At 33.7% G+C, this 22,556-nt stretch overlaps 1 protein-coding gene across 3 annotated transcripts in view; it reads right to left on the reverse strand.

Moving 5' to 3' along the window:
* Positions 1-22,556, reverse strand: part of Phf14 (PHD finger protein 14) — a 139,597-nt gene that overhangs the window by 36,740 nt on the left and 80,301 nt on the right. For 2 of the 3 annotated variants that reach the window (XM_013020009.1, XM_013020010.1), the window contains exon 17: positions 1,197-1,314. In XM_013020009.1, the coding sequence (XP_012875463.1) occupies positions 1,197-1,314 (118 nt within the window). Of the gene's footprint in view, positions 1-1,071; positions 1,082-1,172; positions 1,315-22,556 lie in introns of those variants that run through there. The other variant, XM_013020011.1, reaches the window with a different exon arrangement.

Here is a 22,556-nt window from a genome sequence, read left to right on the forward strand (position 1 = left end):
CCAGAATCCATGTCATCCATTAGCAGAGTGACTTATGTCTATTAGGACACTATTGAATATTTGACAATAATACAAAGGCTACACAAAACAGCTAAAATTCCAATGTAGAAATGTATACCATTTACCAGAGTTTGAGGGCTTTTTTCCCCCTTAATTTAAGGGCAACAACATCACCATTATCATTCATATTAACATTCATATTCCAGTTGTTTTTAAAGTTATGAAGCTAAGGCTATGACAGGGAAAAAGTGACAGTGAATAGAACAAATCCTTTTTTTAAAGACTTTTTGAGGTTTTTTTCTGGCTTTTCTTTTTATTTTTTGTTTATTTGTGGGATAATGTGGGGGGTTTTGTGTTTTGTTTTGTTTTTTATTGTGAAAATACCGTACAGAGGGGTTACAATTACATGAGCAAGGTAATGAGTACATTTCTTATCAAGCATTGTTGCTTCCTCCTTTGTTTCCCCTTCCCATCCCTTCCTGTCTACCCCCCTTTCCCCCCGCCACGCCAAAGTTGTAAAGTTTGTTTTTTGACATAAGGTTTTGTACATCTCATTGCTGCAATGGGTCCACCTGTATCCCTATTTAAACAATTTGTTTTTCCCTTTCCCTTCCACAAATTATATCAACATCAAATACAGTGAAAACAGGGGTTATACCGTGGGGGAGGGACATACAAAGCAACAAAGAAATCATCTTATAAATATGTTAGAAACAATAGCAAGAAAGAAAAACCATGAGTCCTTATCTTGGGGTTCATTTCACCTAACATCAATTTATCTGACCGTTTCTGTTTGTCTCAGACATATATAGTTATTGCAAATAAGGGAAACCATGGTACCTATGTTTCTTTGGGTCTGGCTTGTCTTTTTAAAATATTGCATTGTCTCTAAGCAGCTGTACAAAGAGCTTTAATTCAGCATGTCAACTTAAGAACAACGCATCTTGATCGATGTCACCCATTACATTAGTCTCCCCAGCTTCTCAATCCCACCCTTCCCTTCAAGTTCCCTGACTCCATTTTCATTTTTAAATACTGGCTATTAGGATTGTATTCTCCCACCCTTCCTCTCTTCATTCACCTAACCCTTCTCCTCTTGACCTCACCCCCTCCTCACATACACACATACACACTTCTCAAGTTCTACCATCCTGATATTCTTTTTGTTAGACATCTTACAGAATTTTTTGCCTTACCTTGGAAGATGAAGAATCACATTCCTGACATATCCATCCATAGCCTGTTTGTTTAGGGGACTTTTTCAAGGGAGGATCCAAACAGCCAAAGTGATAACAAAGTCTGCATTCATCACACCTGCAAGATAAACAGATTTATAGAATATCTAAATAATTGTAAAATATTTCAAAGGCAAAACACTATTGTATATTTACATTTCAACTGTTACTTCTACCCTTTGCTCATGATTATTAAATTAATAGTTATGATAAAGACAAACTAAATCTGAAATAAATGTTTAGGGGAAATAATGAAACCATAATAAGTTGGCAAAACAAGTTTCATTCAGAATATTTTGATATTAGAAATAAGGGCATATGAATAGATGTGTATATATATATATATATATATATATAAATATAAAACATTTGCTCAAAACTAATAACCATAACTATTTCAATTTTAAAATGAAAGAATTGTTTGTCCTTTAGACAGTTTGAAAACATTTACTAATATAACATATAAATAATTCAAGGTTAGTAATTCAAACTAATACATTGTAATTATTTTAAAAGTTTTGGAACTTTACACATTTCTAAACTGCAATTGATGTCATATAATTTATGCCTTAATTCTCTCCTCCAGTTAGATTGTAAATGCACTTTCTAACAGCAAATGAATACAATCTTTCCATGTTAAATAAGCAATTTTTTAAAATAACAGAACATTTAAGTTTACAAAGGGGTAAAAAAAAACACTCTGAGAATTTAAAGTTACTCTCAATATTATCTGTCAAATTCTTTCTGCGCTTTTCATTTTTCAATGTATTTCCTAGCATATTTGAAAACTTACTAGGAAATGTTTTGATAGTGCCGTGCCTCCTATAATGTACAAAATCTAAGAAAACTATCATACCTATTCTTCGTTTCAGACAATCTCATCCTGCTGACAATGAAGAAAAATGTGTATTATTTCAGTGTTGTGTAAAAAGAATTTTGCATCAATTGGAATAACAAGACCAAAAATTAACAACAAATAACAAAAATGTATAAACTTTATAGAAAGGATTATCTTCTCATTTTCTTTGTGCTTTCTTAAAAATTGGAAAATCATGCTTTCTTAAACAATCCATCAGATTCTTTATTACTCATTTATTAATGTAAAACTTTTAAAGTAAGAAAAAACCAATAGAAATTTTATAAAACGTACATTTATCAACAGACTTTAAAAATCATCACAATAAAGAAAACTAGGAATCTACATTCTTACTAAAAATTTCTACCATGCTACAAAAGCCTAATCTCCCAAATAATAATGAGATGCAGAAAATTAAGCAACAGCCACATGATTCAGATAACAAATTTATGGCAAAAATTATGGCACAGCCATGTCATAGTTTTTCTCTCTATAATTCTTCCAACAACTAATTCACCTTTCAATAGCTAATATTTCAATTCCATTAAACCATGAGGACACAGACCTTCAGAAGATAAGCATTCTGGACTTTATGAGAAGGTTCATCTATCTACACAGCAAAGTACACTTACTTCCTTCAAATATGGAAGCTATTATTTCAAAAAAATCTCTGATAAGAAACTTCACAAGGACGCATTATTTGTTTCACTGAGGAGCTATATTAAATACAGCCCAATCTCTTTTGGTCACCTGAGGGCCATCAATGTAATGTACAGATGTTCCTACGTATCTCTGTCAGGGTTGGATATTTAGTGCTTAAATTTAATCTGTTATTTGGTTGAATTTTTTTTTTTTTTGGTCTTGAACTCAGGGCCTGAGTTCTGTCCCTGTGTTTCTTTTGCTCAAGGCTACCTCTCTACCATTAAGCCACAGCACCACTTCTGGCTTTTTCTGTGTGGTTTACTGGAGATATGAGTTTCACAGCATTTTCTGCCTGAGCTGGCTTTGAACCATGATCCTCAGAAATCAGTCTCCTTAGTAGTAACTAGGATTACAGGCATAAGCCACCAATGCCCACCTTGGTTTGAATTCTACACAGTCCCCACTTGCTTCAAAACTACTAGCCATTACTTCCTATATTTGTTTAGGTCTGATTGTCCTAACAATAACTGTTGACTCAGAAATCAGACCACTAAAACTATTAAGATTATGCAAACAGACAGTACAAGGACAAGAAAATGATCATTTCTACTATGTTAAACACATGAATTCAATTTTGGTTGTCAACTATACTTTTTCCTTCACTGCAGGTTTTAGGCAAAGTTTTACGATTCAGACTGCCAATGATACTAGTTATTGATTGATGAAGAGAGCAACAATATTAATATTTTTCTAGTTCCTACCAAATATAAACTAATCTGTATATTTACTTTAAAATAGCATACTAATTAGAAATTATTATTTCTAGTATACAACCCAGGCAGTGTAGAAGTAAATCATAATTCATTATTCATCATCTATGTACAGAAAAGTGATGTTTACTAATTTCCAATTTATAAATTAAGGACAAGTTTGTTACACTGAAACAGTTTCAGTCTGTGGCTGGTTTCAACTATGTACTTTTAACTGAAGAACTATCAGTAAGGGAAAATGACAAGTTTAAAATTCTAGCTTAAAAGATATCAGAGCCTGGAGCTGTTGACTTATGCCTATAATCCTAGCTACTCAGTAGGCTGAGATCTGAGGATCATGGTTCAAAGCTAGCCTGAACGGGAAAGTCCATAAGACTCTTATCTCCAATTAAGCACTAGAAAACTGGAAATGGTGCTGTTGCTCAAAGTGGTAGAGTACTAGTCTTGAGAAAAAGAGTTCAGGGATAGTGCCCAGACTACAAGTTCAAGCCCCACGACCACCAACAACAATGAAAAAAAATCTGAATACATACAATTTTAAAATGACTTTACATTCTTACTCACTGATTACTTCATTATCTTTCAGATTGTCTTAGGGGACATGTGTAACACTAATATATTTTTTCATGATCAAGAGAACTGATGATAATAGGGCAGTTCTCTTAACATTCCAGCTTATCTGCCACCAAGTAAAAAATGCAAGTATAAGGCTAAAAAAAAAGGAGCAGTTAATATTCTTAGCATTTGCCAAAATCTAATAGAGAAAATTAAAAAGAAAAAAAGAAAGGAAACAACTTAGTCTTCTAAGGCAAATAACTTTGCTGATAAGCAAACATACAAACATAAAATCATTTTAGGGGTTTCTAAAATTATATCCATGTGTAAGAGATCAAACTTCAAAATTAATTAAAGGGAAGGGGTGGGTAGAAGTGGGATGAGAATGCTGAAAGGGATGACATTGATCAAGGTGCATAGTATTCATCATAAGAGATCAAACTTCAAAATTAATTAAAGGGAAGGGGTGGGTAGAAGTGGGATGAGAATGCTGAAAGGGATGACATTGATCAAGGTGCAAGTATTTAAAGATAATAAATTTTAATAAAATAAAAGAGATCTCACTGTTTCTACCTTAGAAAATTAAGGTGACAAAAATCTATAGCTTTATTTGCTATTAACAACAATGTCCTGAATAAGACAAATGAACTCTAAGAGAAACTGTAAGAATTAACATACCATCAGCAAATTAAGAGATACCAAAGAGAACCCTAGCAATTGAAGAGCCATGTAGAGATGATCAAAATACTGGATCATTTACTGCATACAAACATGAACATAACAGTCTGTAGTTTATCAACTCTTCTTAGTCTTCTGGCTATGTTGCAACCTAGAGCATTTTAAAAACTAAAGAACCAGAAATCTTATAACCATCTGCTATCTAAAGGCTGTCATAGAGTTAATTTTGATTAATTTTATCTATAATTTCTATATCTAATTTATACTTAAAAACTACCTTAATTGCAGCACATGCAATAACACATGTATATCAAAATATATAGCAAAAAAAGTGTTTTTTTAAAAGCTTACAAAAGAACTCACTGGCCCACAAAGTATAGTGATATAATGTAATGTAGTTTATTTAAACAGCACAAATATCTATATAATTATTATAATACATTATTATGATATACCAATAGTACATTATGAAATAGAAAGATAGTGCCTTAAAAATACTAATGAGAATATAAAACTAACCTAAAAAGAAACACTTGCTTGAGTTCTTAAAATAAGATGCAAACTGGAGGTTTCGGTTTCTTTAAAGCTTCTAATAAGCATTGTGTATATTATCACTATAGAGATGAAATGAATCTGATGTATAAAATTAAACAAAACCTGACTGTTTATACTCTTACAAAACACAACTCCCTATATATTAGATTAATGTTGGATACAGATACAAATAATGAAGCAGCTCTATATGATCTTCTACACGTTGAATTAATAAAAGGCAGTGACCACATATATATAGCTTGATATGTATCTGAAATACTTACTTAGCATTATGATTAATTATAGCACCCTAGGTAAAGGAGAGGAAGAGAATGATTTATCTTCATATGTGATACGATCATACAACAAGCATTCTATCAGGTGCTTACTTACTACCGACAATTTGCCAATAGGCAAAAAAGAAACAATTGATACATTTCTTCCTAAGCCTAAGAGACAGGCAAAGTCAGTGTTCTACAGAGTTTGTTTAACTTTTGATTCCCAAATGATAAACTCATTAAGGAAGTAACTACTAAATAAGTAAATACTTTTTAAAAAGTGAAACAGTTTCATGGACTTTCTATGTAAATAATTTATACCCAGATGATAAACTGAACATCATGAAGAATTTGTAGCATAGATTTCAAAAGGGCATACATTTTTTTAAAGTTGAAGTTAATAATCATGGTTATTTTTTATGTCATTTTACTTAGTCACTCCAAGTCTACACAAAGCTAAATAAAGAATTAACTCTAAAAATATACAGCATTTTACTTGCTTACCTAAAAAATAAATATTAACAGAATTGGTGGGTTGAATTTTCTGACAATTTTGTCATTTATATATAGAATTCATACAATAAAAAATTTTAAAGTACTGAACATTAATTACCATTACTTAAAAACCTCAGTAGCAGCTCAAACACACAAATCTATTAACTAGTAGTGATAGGTTATTTCACTAAACAGTGGCCAATATTTCAAGTGAACACCTTAATAGATGAATAAAATACGGATTATGGCCAATTATCTAAGTCACTTTTAAAATAATACAAGCTTTCACAAAATTCTGCATTCTGTTAATACTATAATACTGTCAATAAACACAACATTTTATTCCTTATAAGTTACAGTTTTAGTGCAAACCACATTGTCCATACAAAATAATCAGAAACTGCCTTGTTCCACAAATACCAAACTAAGGTAGAAAACCTGAACATATCTCATTAATGCCACTATTGATTTCTACAACAAGCAATAATAAATGAGCAGCAAAACAGATGAAAAATTCTTTACACATGAAGATATATTAATTTAAGAAACATTTGGAAATTATCAAAATCCAGATCCATTTAGAATCAATTCAGTTATCTACATCTGTAGCAGCCCTGTTACAAGATTAAAAATGAGATGAAAAGTAGGCCATGAAACAAAGCAACTCAGAAGAAAATGTACAATAAGGTCAACTATCTTTTCACAGCATGAGAGAACGATTCAACATTTTCATACTGAAACTTGTCTGCTTTGTTCTTTTAGAAACGGATCTCCATCTGCTCATGCCCTTGGACACTTTTCAGCAGTACAACCTGCTGTGTTCAAGCTCCATATAACTTGGTATTTCCTTGTTCATAATTAACTAATTAAGCTCTAATCAATAGTGTAGGTCCTGATTTTACAAGGTAAATCAGATAAATGAGATAACGGCTAGGGGTCAATCTCATTTTATTTACGAAGCCCAGCATGAGCATCCAAAATTCATTACATCTTATGTACCTGAACAGCAGTAAATCTTATCTGCAGGCCTACAGAAAATCCTGCAGTGAGTACTAAGGCTTACATTTTTTGTGAAGAAGTATTTACAAAGCATACCTGTCTCAAATCACAACCCTTTATGTGCATTTACAAAGTGATGATTCAGACAAGTTAAGAAATAATTCTGCCATCGCATGCATGAAATTCTAAGTTAAATCTTTTGAAACAGTTTCAACTGTCAAGAATGGTTTCACAAAATGAAAATTCAATTGGACATAATGTAAGTGTTATACTCTGCTGCAGTCTATTTGCATTTTAGCATACTTTGTTGAAAATTTCATAAAATATTTCCATATTGTGAATCCAATTTTAAAAAAAACAGTGAATTTGATTCACCAAGTAAGTAACTTCAAATGCTTGAAGACAGTAATGTGATTTCACAGGGGATATACAGCTCAGTGGTATGCTCTTGCTTAGCATGGGTTTGAATCCTAGAACTTACAAAGATTTCATTAAAGAATTGGATATAAAAGTAGGAAAGTGGGATAATGAATGTAAATAATATTTTCCTTATTGTTTAGCAATCTATTTTTAATGTAAACATATTCAAATAAACAAGAAACATGAATGACTGACACATAAATGATGCAAAAATATAATTTCTAAGCTTAAAGTGAATAAAAGCTAAGACTAAATTCTGTCTCCATGTTGAAATAACACAACAGCAGTGGTAAATCTGGATAAAGGCTATGTATCTTGATTGTTTTCTGTATCTGAAACAATGCTGTTATCATATAAAGATGAACACTTAACTAATAAAAATAAAGAAGTTGGGGCTGGAAAGGTGGCTCAGTGGTAGAGCACTTGCCTTGCATGCCAGAGGCCCTGGGTTTGATTCCTCAGCACCACATAAGCAAAAAGAAAAAAGCTGGAAGTGGCGCTGTGGCTCAAGTGGTAGAGTGCTAGCCTTGAGCTGAAGAGGTGAGGGACAGCACCCAGGCCCAGAGTTCAGGCCCCACAACCGGACCCCCCCCCAAAAATAAAGAATTTGTTATACTTGAAGTGTTATATAGGAAACGGTAGTCCTTCTATCTAAAAAAATTCTGAAAATCTCAGGGCTTTTTTAAGGAGACATTATTAATGAATGATGAGAACAACATAATAATTTTTTATTACTATATATAAATATTTCTAGACGTTGTGACCCTGGTCATATAAATCAACATCATCTGGGAATTTATTATGAAGAATGTTTTTCAGTCCTCATCCCAGACCTGAAGTAGGAAACTACAGGAAGAGAGGAAGATGAAGTGTAATAAAGAGTGGGTGGCCAGGTGCTGGTGGCTCATGCCTATAATCCTAGCTACTCAGGAGGCTGAGATCTGAGGATCACAGTTCAAAGCCAGCCAAGGCAGAAAACTTTCCATGAGACTCTTATCTCTAATTAACCACTAAAAAAGTAGAAGTGATGGTGTGGCTCAAAGTGATAAGAGTGCTAGCCTTGAGCAAAAGAGCTCAGGAAAGTGTCCAAGCCCTGAGTTCAAGCCCCACAACTGACAAAAAGAAAAAAAAATGAGTGTAGAAAAGGAAAGGAATAGGACAGCCATGAGTTTCAACAAATGCTTCTTGTGATAGTGATACATGATAAAAATCTGAGGTCATTTCTATTTACTATTATGTCACCATTTTGGCATTTCAAAGATGTAACATTTCCTGATTGTTTCTTTCTTTCCCTATTCTGTGCCAACTAACTACTTGACACCTGATGTGCCACTACATTTTCTCTTATATTTATGAAATAAAAGTAATTAATACTAGCTTAAATACACACTAAGTGAATAGCAATGGATCAGTTATGGATGGGTTAATTTTATATTGTAGAAATGCTACTCTGTTTAGAAGATTAGGAGAAATTTTCTCCCTTCAGAAGTGATATACTTTTGCAGAAGCTATCAGCTTATAAATTAGGCAGGTGAAGTTTGCAATGTGTAGCATAGATTTCTAGGACTAAGATCAAGCATGAAAGAGCATAGCCACCACTGAAAATTTCAAGATACAGCATTGCCAGGCTTTCTGTCTAAGAGTATTTTAATTAGAATTTGATGAAAAGGATTTTGGTTGACAGCAACAACAAAACCATACTAACCCAAAGGCTCCTCAAAAAAAAAAAAAAAAGAAGAAGAAGAAGAAGAAGAAAGAAAAAGAAAAGAAAGGGAGGGAAGGAAAGGACGTGGAAGTAGAAAAGGAAGGAAGAGGAAAATCTAAAGTAACTCCTCACCATATATTACAAGTGAGTCAAGACCTAATACATTAATGTAGTTCACTCAGAAAATGTTATATTTCTTAAAATCAGCTGAAGTTTAGGCACAGCAATAAATACTAACTTTTCCTTAAGCTTAAGTTGTAATAGATAATCCTTTTATATGCTTAAAAAGAGCCTACCAACTTTTGCTAATGAGAATTAATCATTATTAATATTTTCTCCAATGTTTGTGAAACAACTTCAGACATGTATGACTTTATTAGACATCTTAACCAACCACATAGTCCCTATATCTACAGGTTACTAGTATACAGCAACTTTATTATTACATTTGTGTTTGGTTATCAGTAACATTGCCTACTCTATAACTACACTTTAAACTATTTCCAGTTTGCCAGTATACCTGGAAAAAGATCCAAAATCACATTTACAAATCAGGAAATTCCAAGAGACATGTTGACAATTTACATGTATATTTGCATTTCAATTTCACCAGAGTCTTTTCTAAATCAGTTCAAGATTGAGTGATGGAATATTCAACATATTTCTGTCGTTGACTTAAGACTGGCTGATTAACGCTTGAAGATTTTAAGTGTGTAAACTTCTGGAAAGATACTGATGTTGATGAAGATCTTTCAGCTGGCAGGTTGTATAGTCAAGCTTTGTATTTCCCTCCTTATTTCATAACTTCATAATTATGATTGAAAGATAATTATACTGAACACAAAATGTTCATATTAAATAAAACAATAACAACTAAACTGAGGTATTACTAAAATTACCTAGAGATTAATACAGATATATGTTTATGAGCTTAAAATCTAAAATTGTAAGAATTTCATGCTAATATAAGTGCTTTCACACTGCACGTCCAAAAAAAAATGTCACATACTTCACAAGTCTTTCACTTTTGCTAGAATTATAAGTAGAAATAAGGTTTACTATAGAAATAAGGTTTACTTGTTCCCCAATGCAGCAGCATTTCATTATATGAATATATAGAGTAAGGTGGGTGAAACAGATTTGCACACTAATGGAAAGCATCGTCTTCCTTGTTTGTTACTGGTATTGTTCAACAACAGCAAGCGCATAGTGCATATATGTGCCACAGGCTTCTACAACTCTTCAGTGAGTCCAAACACTGTATATAATTTTGCCAAAAAAAGCAAGAGGGAAAGACATTTACTTAACAGGACAATTCTGACAAGACATTTATCCAATGTTTTTCAGCAATGCACAGATCAAATATTATTTCTGATTAGTGCAAAAAAATGAAAAAAAATAAAAAACAAGGGTAGGGGAGGAAACCAAACTAAAAAAAGAAAAAAAGAAAGAAAATCCATACCAGCAAATGAACTGCCTTGTCAGTCCAAGTAACAAACCAATCACATTCTATCCAAACCTGACAAGCAAAAGCAACTTTCTGTAGTGAAAAGGTTATGGGAAGGACAAGATAGCTGTTCTCCTTTAGTTTACGTACTCAATTGAGAGTACACTTATCCACTTTTTTTTTTTAATCACACTTATAAAAGTGGTTTCCGGGATTGCCTCCGAGGACGAGCTGTGGCAGAGTTGGGTCTCATGAAGGGTATCTACACAGTAAAGTGATAAGAAAAGAACATTAACATTGAAAGATCATAGCAGCTCTGCACTGTGTCTTAAGAAACATACTAATAATACCATAGTAGATTCAAAATAACATGATTCGTCCAAAGACATAGAGAATCTAAATCTGAATGCCATGATCTTACCTAGGCTCTTGTTGGTTAAAACTGAACTATCTCTTTTAAAACACTGAGTTGCCTCCTCTTCTTACTATCTTAATAGTTTTGGTTTTGGTCATCAAAATAAATCTATTTTACTAAAATAAAAAATAAACAAATAAATAGATTAAGGGCTTATGTTTCTTAAGGAAAACATAAAATTGATCAATAAATTGATGTTTGCTTTTTCCCTCCAAATGTGGCAATTTAACAATACTGGAGTAAACAGCATGCAATAGTGCAAAAAACAAAAACAAAAGCAAAACAAAAACCTAACTAATATAATGCAGAGCTGGTTATACTCAAATACAGTCTCAAGGAGGATATATTCAAGTGAGGTTTATTCCTTGTCCCTACATTCTTTTTTTCTCTTAACAATACTTTATTAAAAATATTTGGTTACCACCATTTACTACTTTATTATCTTTATTTTCAGAGGAGAAATCTTACAGGGGCTTAGCGACTAAAGGTAACATTTTATTAAATGTGAAAAACATTAATTAATATGTACATTTTCTTTCAAATATTTAGGTCTGCATAGATAACAAGAGTCTGCCAAGGAGTCACACATCATATCAAGTGTCTAGTTTAATATTTAAATATTGGAGCGATGTGTTTAATGCTTCTAAGTTCCAGAGAAAAAGAAAGTGAAAAGTGGCATAGAGAAAAGTAAAGCACTACGAAGAGCTGTCGTGCCAAACTAACTTCCAAAGAAATTGAAAACAAAATTATGAAGAAGAAAAAAAGAATATAAGGTGAAACAACTTCCAGAGAAATGACGAATTTACGAACATATGAGGAGTAATAGACAGAGCTGAATTTTCTTATTGGCTAGTAGAGTACATGATAATTTTTCTCAGCACTTTAGTCTGCAAGTGAAGAGGTCAGAACATATTCTCAACCTAATACTTTCCCAAGCACTTGTCTTCTGCCAAAGTAGTACTAGAAAAACATAATGCAAGAGGAAGCAATTACATCATTTATAACTATATCATAATGAACTTAATTGTATGTACATGTAATGAAAACTAACAACATAACTGAAAAAGTGTATTTCTATCTGACTTTGATATACATTTGAATATGAGTAAATTAGAGATCATGAAAATCTGCTTTAAAATTTAAATCCAAGTTGAATATGAACAGGGAGAAAACTAAATAACCATTGCTAAATTCTTCCAACCTAAATTTAATACTTAAAATCGTTGCTAATACCAAATAAACAATGTGCCTTATGTTGAATCCTATACTACTAGGACAAAAACGTGATTTTTGGCTTTGTATTTAGTCAATATGCACATATAAACCAACTTACAGATTGGTTTAGGGAAAGAAAAGAATCAACTACTTTCAGGGGTCTTCACTGATGCATACATCACTAGATACCAAAGTATTTTGCATCTTGTATTTCTGGAATTGCTTGTGAAAAGAAGCAACCATCTCATATGCCCCATCAAAGCCAAATATGTTAAAGCAATGTAGTATGGCAAGGCAGTATGCCTAATAATCAGTATATGGATGTATAGTAAAGATAGCTTAGAATCAATCTCTGGTTCTACCCGTTTCTAGATACATGATCTTAGGCAAATAATTCTCAGGTTCCTTAGCCAAAATACAAAGACAAAATCAGCTATCTATCTTACAAGGTTGTGGGATGAGGGTGAGATGATATATATGGAAAGCACTCCCATAAAATAATCCTCAAAAATTCCTGGCTAACTAATAGGAAAGTCAGCAGATTTCTCAGTTGTATGTTTGTAAAAGGGAAGAAATTCTATTTTATTATGTAAGAATTTTCAAAATGCAATTTTAATATACACTTGGAACAATTTACTTTCATATTAAGTGATTAGTGTCTCTGTACCTCAGTTACCCTATCTCTAAAATGGAGCATAGGACTATTGTAAGAACCGAATGAGGTAATACATCTTGGACACAAGAGTCTGGAGTAGAATATAAAAATATTCTCATGCCAAAAAGACTTTTTAAATAACAATTATCTGAGGTTTAAAAAAATATTTGAGATTTTATACATTATACCTTAGATACTAAATATATCACTCTCAACTTTTGTTTCATTAATATTATATAGTTCATACATTCAACTCAATACAAAACACAATAATCCAAAACCCCATAACAGGAGTAATATATGAAATAGGATATTCAAGTTAAGTAATGAAGGAAGCAAGAAAGAAAAGGAGACACAGAGAGAGGGATGGGAGGAATGAGGAAGGGTAGAAGGGTGGGAAGGGAGGGAGAATATAGTTAGTTTCTAATAGCAGTTTATTATACTTGTTTCATATAACTCTGAGGGTGGAAATTTTTACAGAAAAACACATGGTTCACTTGGAGACAGAAACTCAATTTGTGACAAGAACTGTCTCAAAAGGCAGAGGACTTACACCTCTATTTCTACCAAAAGCTTGTGCTCTCCTGCTTAGTAATAATACTGGGTAGATAATTCTAGCAGTGGATTAATAAGGATATTATAGACTCAAGATCATTTTCAGAATTGCAAGTTGGTTACCTTAGAATTTCCCTGTCACAATGTTTGTAGAAAAAAAAAAAGGAAGCAGAATTCCATTATTTTACAGATGACAAAACTTTACTGGTAACTTGGATCAAAGTCATTCATCTAGCTCACAGTAGAAATGAGGCCACAGCCTTGGGTCTGTCTAAATAATATAATCAATGCCTATAAATAATCCTTCTCTTGTATAAATTAGCAATGCCAACATACTGCAATAGAAAAACATTTTGAAATTTCAAAAAATAAATTTTACTGATAAATAAATGAAAAGAGAAATACTTCACTGCTACGTATAGGTCAATTTAAAATGTTTACTCCCCTAAAATTGATTACCCCAGAAACACTACACTTCACTATGTAATATAGCATGTTTAGGCTTCTGTTTTCTGTAAGTACTGATTATGTGTCCATTCTGCACTTACATAGAAAAGGAAGTTTTAAATATTCAAATACCTATAATACCTAACAAACATACTTATGAAACACTCAAGGTTACTTAAAGGTTTAGTGACTTGATAAAGATTTGAAAGTCATAGCCATAGTATGACACAGGTTAGCATCCCACATATCTAACAAAATCAACAAATCAGCAAATATCTTCCTTTTAAACGATTTTCAGAATACCATATTAATAACAAAATATTCAATGATAGCTGACTATCTTCATTATCTAAATATGAATATCTTGAAAATTCATTATCTCTTTTCCAAACATCAATAATAGAAGCAATATAGAATAACAGAAGAAATATTCAACATCTCAGGACATTAAAATTGAAAATCAAAACAGCATTGAGATTTAATCATACCCCACTTTGAATGGCATGTATGTATATGATAGATGCAACTATATCATATATATATGTATGTATATGATAGATGCAACTATATCATATATATATATGTATATGTATATATATATGTATATATATATATATATATATATATCAGATACTGGTCAGATGTGGACAAAGAAAAGCTACTACACTGCTAGTGGGACTGTAAACTTCAACCACTCTGCAAAGCAGTATGGAGTTAGGAAGTGGAAAAACGTCCCATGCTCCTGGATTGGAAGGATCAACATCATGAAAATGGCAATACTTCCCAAGGCTATCTACAAATTTAATGTGATACCTATCAATATTCCAACCTCATTCTTCAAGGAAATAGAAGAAGCAATCCAAAAATTCATATGGAACAATTAAAAACCCTGAATAGCAAAAACGATCATTAACAGAAAGAACAGTGCTGGAGGAATATCAATATCAAATTTCAAATTCTACTACAAAGCCATAGTAATCAAAACAGCTTGGTACTGGCACAAGAACAGACCTCAGGACCAATGGAATAGAACTGAAAACCCAGAAATAAACCCACAGACCTATAGCCACCTAATCTTCAGATAAGGAAGCTTAAAAAATAGAATGTAAGTGGGCTGGAAAAATGGCTCAGTGGTAGAGCGCTTGCCTTGCATGCTTGAGGCCCTGGGTTCGATTCCTCAGCACCACATAAACAGAAAAAAAAAAAAGCTGGAAATGGCACTTTGGCTCAAGTGGTAGAGTGCTAGCCTTGAGCTGAAGAGCTGAGGGACAGCGCCCAGGCCCAGAGTTCAGGCCCCACAACCGAACCCCACCCCCCCCAAAAATAGAAGAAAGACAGCCTTTTCAGTAAATGGTGCTGGCAAAATGGTTAATCATCTGTAGAAAACTTAAGCTAGATCATTACATATCACCTGCACCAGAATCAACTCCAAATGGATCAAAGACCTCAGAGTCAAAGAAGACACCCTGAAAACATTACTGGATGGAATAAGAGAAACCCTAGGTCTCCTTGGCACAGGCCAAAATTTTCTTAATGGAGACCCAGAAACACAACACATCAAAGAAAGGTTGGACAGATGGGATTGCATGAAGCTTCAGAGCTGCTGCATGGCAAAGGACATAGCTAGCAAGATCCATAGAAAGCCCACGGATTGGGAGAAGATCTTCACAATGGATAAGGGTCTCATATCTTGGAACTCAAAAAATTAAATCCCCCAACAGCATATCCTCAAAGAAACAACTGTCTGATAAGTAATTGGGCTAAAAACTTAAAGAGAAACTTTGCTGAAGACTAAATAAGAATGACCAATAGACATAGGAAGAAATGCTCAACCCCTCTAGCCATAAAAGAAATGCTAATCAAAACAACATTGAGATTCCACCTCACCCCATTTAGTATGGCTATAATCAAGAACTCTTAACAACAACAGATGCTAGAGGGGATGTGGACAGAGGGAACCCTACTGCATTGTTTGTGGGAGTGTAAACTTGTTCAACCCCTTTAGAAAGCAGTATGGAGGTTCCTCAAAAGACTCCACATAGAGTTCTACTATGACCCAGCAATCCCACTTTTGGGCATTTACCCATGATAACAAACAAGGCCATACTAAAGCTATCAGCACAACTATGTTTATTGCAGCATTATTTACCATAGCTAAGATATGGAACCAACCCAGATGCCCGTTAGTAGATAAATGGATCAAGAAAATATGGATGTGGTATATATTCATATATATGTATACATGTACATATATACATATATATGTATATACGTATATATGTACATGTATACATATATATGTATATATATAATGGAATTCTATGCCTCCATCAGAAAGAATAACACCACCCCATTTGTTAGGAAATGGAAACACTTGGAAAAAATTATATTAAGTGAAGTAAGCCAGGCTCAAAGAAACATAGGTCCCATGGTTTCCCTTATTTGAAATAACTAGTATAGGTCTGAGACAAGCAAAAAAGGTCAAAAGCTATGTACATATGACTAGATAAGATGATGTTAGGTGAAATGAACCCCAAGATAAGTATTCAAAAGTTTTTTCTTTCTTGCAATTGTTTCTAACATATTTATAAGATGATTTCTTTGTTGCTTCGTATATCCCTCCCCCATGGTATAACCCCTGCTTTCATTGTATTTGATGTTGGTATAATTTGTGGAGGGGAAGGGAAAAAACAAATAGTTTAAATAGGGATACAGGTGGACCCATTGCAACAATGAGATGTACAAATCGTTATGGCGAAAAAGAACTTTACAACTTTGGCTGGGAGGGGGGTGGATGGATGGGAAGGGGATGGGAAGGGGAAACAAAGGAGGAGACAACAATGCTTGATAAGAAATGTACTCATTACCTCACCCATGTAATTGTAACCCCTCCATACGGTATTTTCACAATTTAAAAAAAAAAGATGATGTGAAGCACAATGAACCCCAATAGGGACACAACTGGTTTTTTCTTTCTTGCTATTGTTTCTAGTGTATTTATAATGTTCCATGTTTTGTTGCTTTGTATGTTCCTCCCCCACAATATAACCCCTGTTTTCACTGTATTTGATTTCAGTGCTCTGAATCTTGTATATAAACTTCTCTAATTTGGGGAGGAGAAGAGAAAAAACAAAATGATTAAATAGGGATAATACAGGTTGACCCATTATAACAATGAGATGTACAAGATACTATGTTGAAAAATGAACTTTATAATTTAGGCGGGAAGGGGGGGGAGTGTAGTTGTGGAGGTGGGAGGGTAGAGATGGTAGGGGAAAAACAAAGGAAGAGGCAACAATGCTTGATCGGAAATGTACTCATTATCTTGCTCGTGGAACTGTAACCACTCTGTACAGTATTTTTATAATAAAAAACATATTAATTTTTCTTAAAAAAGCAATTTGGACATTCCTGAAAAGACTATATAATAGAGCTTTCCTATGACTAGAAATTCCACTCCTGGGTCTATTTTTCCAATAGACTCAATAAACCACAAACGAGGATACTCTCAAACTACCAGCACAATCATGTTCATTGTACCATTTTTACCATAGCCAAGATACGGAATCAAACCACATGCCCTTCATTGGACTAATGGAAATGTATCATACATGTACACAATGGGATTCTATGCTTCCATCAGAAAAACTGACATTGCTCTATTCGTAAGGAAATGGAAAGACTTGGAAAAAAATTATGTTAAGCGAAGTAAATCAGACCCAAACAAACTGCATGGTTTCCCTCATTTGTTGTAACTAGAATGTGTCTATAACTCTACAAATAAACAAGCTGGATGGTAAAAGACAAAAAAATTACACTTAGACATGATAAATTATATAAACATTCAGACAGTGACACCAAAAGAGAATATTCTCAGGATCAGAAAGGCTCAATAGTTATATGCATATGATTGTATGAAATGATGTTTACTGGAATGAACTCCAAGAAATGGAAATGTGAGGGGTTTTTTTGTTATTTTGCTTTTGTTTTTCTATGCTTGTTTCTTTGTTTTTCCCCTTTGCTGCTGTTTTTTATTTCCGTATCTTGTATGTAAGTCTTGTATGTAAGTTCATTTGTTTGGGGGAAAAAAGGAGGAGCACACAAATGGTGGGACAAAGGGTAAACAAATGCAGCAGTGATATTCATTCGACACTATGTTGATAATGAACTATATAACTTGTGGGAGGAGGGAGTCAGGAAGGAAAAACTGGGAGAAAAATGAAGGAAGAAATGACACTGTTCAAAAAGAAATGTACTCATTATCTGACTTATGTAACTGTAACCTCTCTGTATATCACTGTATATCAAGTACTTTTCAATAAAGTTCTCATTCAAAAGCTCAGTTTACTAATTTTTCTTTATAATTACTGCATGAAACATCATTTTAATTCTAAAGATATTTAGATTAAACCATTGATCTTCGCATTTAATTTTGTTTTGTGGTGCAGGGTTCTACTCTAGGGTCTTGTGCATTCTTATCCAGTATTCTATGACTGTGCTATATCCCAAGCTTTTGGATTTTTGAAACATGGTCTTGCTATGTTGCCCAGGCTGACTTTAAGCTACTGATCCTCCTATCTTAGCCCCTTGAGTGTTGGGTTTACACGTGCATGGGACAATCCCTAGCCTCAAGTAAATTAAAAATAGAACAAAACAATCAATTTTGAACTTTAGACTTATTCTGTGTTGTGTTTACGGTATTTACAGTTCATGCCTTCTATGGCATTCAACTGTTAAGTACATGTCCAAGATAGCTTTGGAATAATGGTATTTAGAGAATGACTTAAAGAATGGAAGAGTACTATAGAGAATGAAAGAGGAAGAGAACACATGATCTGAATTTTAGAGACATTTCTCAGTTTCTGGAGTTCAATTTCTGGCCAATTTATTGAGCAAGATAAAGACTAAAGGAATTGATGTAGTGGTGGTGATAGTAGTAGTTGTAATAGTAGTAGTAGTAGTAGTAGCAACAGCAGCAGCAGTACAAAGCTACAAAGCCAGGCTTCAGTGGCTCAGGCCTGTAATCCTAGCTACTCAGGAGGCTGAGATCTGAGGATCACGGTTCAAAGCCACCCCAGGAGGAAATGTCTGTGAGACTCTTATCTCCCATAAACCACCAGAAAACTGAAGTGGCGCTATGGCTCAAATGGTAGAATGTTAGCCTTGAGCTGAAAAGCTGAGGGACAGATCCCAGGCCCACATTTCAAGACCCACGACCAAAAAAAAAAAGCAGCAAAGCTACAAAACTCAGTGACACATTAAAAATAGCTCATTTTAAGTGTTTTGAGATGCCATATGATTATGGCAGAACTTTTTATACTTTTGTATTTTCATAAGTTTATGATTTTAGCATTAGAAAGTTATTTTTATGATGAGCAAAGCTTGTTTGTGTACAGGGATCTAACCTAGGGTCCTATACATGTTTATTTCTGTTTTTTCATTATTTATTAATGAACAGCAAGCTTGCTGTTCTTAAACTATATTAAAACAGAGTTTGTTTTATAGGAAAATTTTAGATTACAGAAAAATTGAGAAGATTCAGAAATATTGCCCCCATACAGAACAACATAAGCACACCTCCATTTTAATTTAGAAGTTAAAGTCTTCATTTCCTATATCATGTTTTTCAATTCAAGAGTAAAGAAAGACAAACAAAGAGAGAAAAAGAAGAGACAAGCATACTATGTTTGGGAGTGTGTATACTTCATTGACTTTCATTCAGTGCAATCATACTGAAGGAGTCACTGAGTTAGATATGGCTCATAAACAGTGAACTTTAAGAATGTGAATGGCAAGGGTGATTCTGATCAGGATGCAATGTACACATAAATGGACATATTAAATTGAAATCTCCTTGTACAATTATTTGAAGACAGTGTGACGGGAAGGTCAACTTTCAGCCTTCAGCATTAGGTATATTTATAAAGTACTTAAACAAAAACTGAAGAACAATGGTAGGATTATTACTTAAGAGGTTCAAAAGTCAGGCTGCTTTTTAATAGCCCAAAATTTCTAATTCAACAAAAAATTAAACTGGGATTCCACATAAGGCCTACTATGCCTAATTATAATTTGTAGTGATAACTTGGAGATTGCTCTATAGATTTCTATATCAGATAAGGTGCCTAATTAAGTGTAACTCAAAGAATGCCAACATTTGCCTTTATTTAAAAAAGGTATCTATTGTAAGTGTGAAATAATTCTTCATAGCTATAATATACTAGTATAAATAAAATAGGTTAAAATGTTCTGGGTCTACATTTTTGGGGGCAAAAAGCTATCAATGAAATAGTTAAAACCAAAACTACCCAGGGCCAGATGTGGCATACCAATCTTTGGCATACTGAAAATAAGTCCCCTCCCATTCTCCTTACTCTTTTATTCCTCTCATTCTCTCTGTCTCTAACCCTCCCTGTCTCCTTCCTTCCCTTTCCTTCTCTTCGAATGAATGCTTGGCTTCATGAGGTAAATGGCAGAGTATCCCTACTTTATTTTTATCTATTTTGTGGGGTTTTTATTGCTGTTTTTGTTGTTGTTGTTTTCTACTTTCAGTATAGTAAAGTTAGTTCTTGAGGGTTTGGGCTTTTTTCCCCCAAAGTTGTACTTCTCTCTATATTTATAATCTCATAACTTTTAAGTGTTCTCTTTAAATTTTTAGTTCCACAGGCCAAAAGCAAATCTCATAATCCTTTGCGACACCATTCACCTTGAATTTCTGAAACCAAAACAAACACGTGTCATCTTTCTGTAACTGGTCTATCAGTCTCTCAAATTACTCACCTTAATAAGCAGCCTGTTTCATTTAACACTGCTCTTTCTTCTTTACTCCTTCATTCTTATTAATTATCTACTATTAACCCCAATGTTCTCTGGATCACTCTAATCTTTTGCATTTCTACTTCTATGAGGTTCCCAACTGTCAAATTGGTCTATTTCTAAAGTCCATTGCTTTATCTCTAAGCCCCTGTAATATCAATCCTCTAAAGTGCTATTCTCTGTATCACCTTTTGCCTTCAATGAATGTCCACTAGGACTTTAAAACCTTTAGCACAAATCCAGGCCCTATCTATATGTTCTCTTAAACTTAGAGTGCACAACTCCTCAGTCCCACACAGTATCTTTACTTGCTCATTCATCCTCTTGGAGGATCTACTACCTCCCTTGGAATAACCTAAAATGTACTCTACTCATTCCCCAGGCTCCAATGCAAATGTCACTTTCCTTGGTTAACATAAAAACTTGTCTCTCACAGGGCCTCATATCCAAAATACACTTAGAATTCAAAAAATTAATTCCCCAAAGCCAATTTTCAAAGAATCAATCACCCCATTAATAACTGGGCTAAAGGTTTAAAGAGAGACTTCTCTAAAGAAGAAATGAGAATGGCCAAGAAATGTGAAGAAATGCTGAACATTTCTGGCCATAAAAGAAATGAAAATCAAAATCACATTGAGCTTCCACCTCACCCCAGTTAGAATGCCCATTGTCAGGAAATCTAGTAACAACAGATGCTGGAGGAGATGTGGCCAAAAGGGAAAGCTCCTACACTGTTGGTGGAAATGTAAACTTGTTCAACCACTCTGGAAAGCAGTATGGAGGTTCCTCAAAAGATTAAAGATAGAGTTCCCCTATGACCCAGCAATCCCATTCTTGGGCATTTACCCAAACGATCACAAACAAGGCCATACTAAAGCTACCAGTACAACTATGTTTATTGCAGCATTATTTACCATAGCTAAGATTTGGAACCAACCCAGATGTCCCTCAGTAGATGAATGCATCAAGAAAATTATATATATGTATATTATGTTATATATAAAAATACACACACAATATATATACAGTGGAATTCTATGCTTCTATCCGAAAGAATGACACCACCCCATTTTAGGAAATGGAAAGACTTGGAAAAAATTATATTAGGTGAAGTAAGCCAGACCCAAAGATACATAGGTCCCATAGTTTCTCTCATTTGTAATAATTTAAGTATATGTCTAAGATAATCTTAGCAGATGATCAGAATAGCTCAATAGCTATGTGCACTTGACTATATATGATGTTGTGTCCAAGACATGGACACAAAAGGTTTTTCTTTGTTGTTGTTGTTTCTAATGTACTATATGATGTCTTGTTTCTTTTGTATTTTTCCCCCTATGGTTTATCCCTTGTTGTCACTGTATTTGATTTGGGTATCCGGTATTGTATATACACTTATATACAACAACAAAATGGTGAGACAAAGGACGACAAAGGGAGAACCAATATAACATCAATACAAGAAATTATGTTGGAAATGATGTACAAACTGGGGAGGGGGCTAGAGGAAGTGAAAGTGGGAGAAAAATGAGAAAGTGGGTAACAGGTTTTACAAGAAATGTACTCACTACCGTACTTATGTAACTGTAACCCCTTTGTGTCTCACACCTTGACAATAAAATTTAAAAATAAACAAAAAAATTGTCTCTCAGCCTTTCAGAAATGATCACATGATCTGCTACATTCTTAGGATTCTAATCTATCTTTTGCATAATTTAAAGAATGAATAAACAGGGGGAGGATGGGAAGGGGAAACAAAGGAGGAGGCTACAATGCTTGATAAGAAATGTACTCATTATCTTTCCCATGTAATTGTAACCCCTCTGTACAGTATTTTCA

This window comes from Dipodomys ordii, unplaced genomic scaffold, assembly GCF_000151885.1.
Source record: "Dipodomys ordii isolate 6190 unplaced genomic scaffold, Dord_2.0 Scaffold48, whole genome shotgun sequence".
In the NCBI taxonomy this organism is placed as follows: domain Eukaryota; kingdom Metazoa; phylum Chordata; class Mammalia; order Rodentia; family Heteromyidae; genus Dipodomys; species Dipodomys ordii.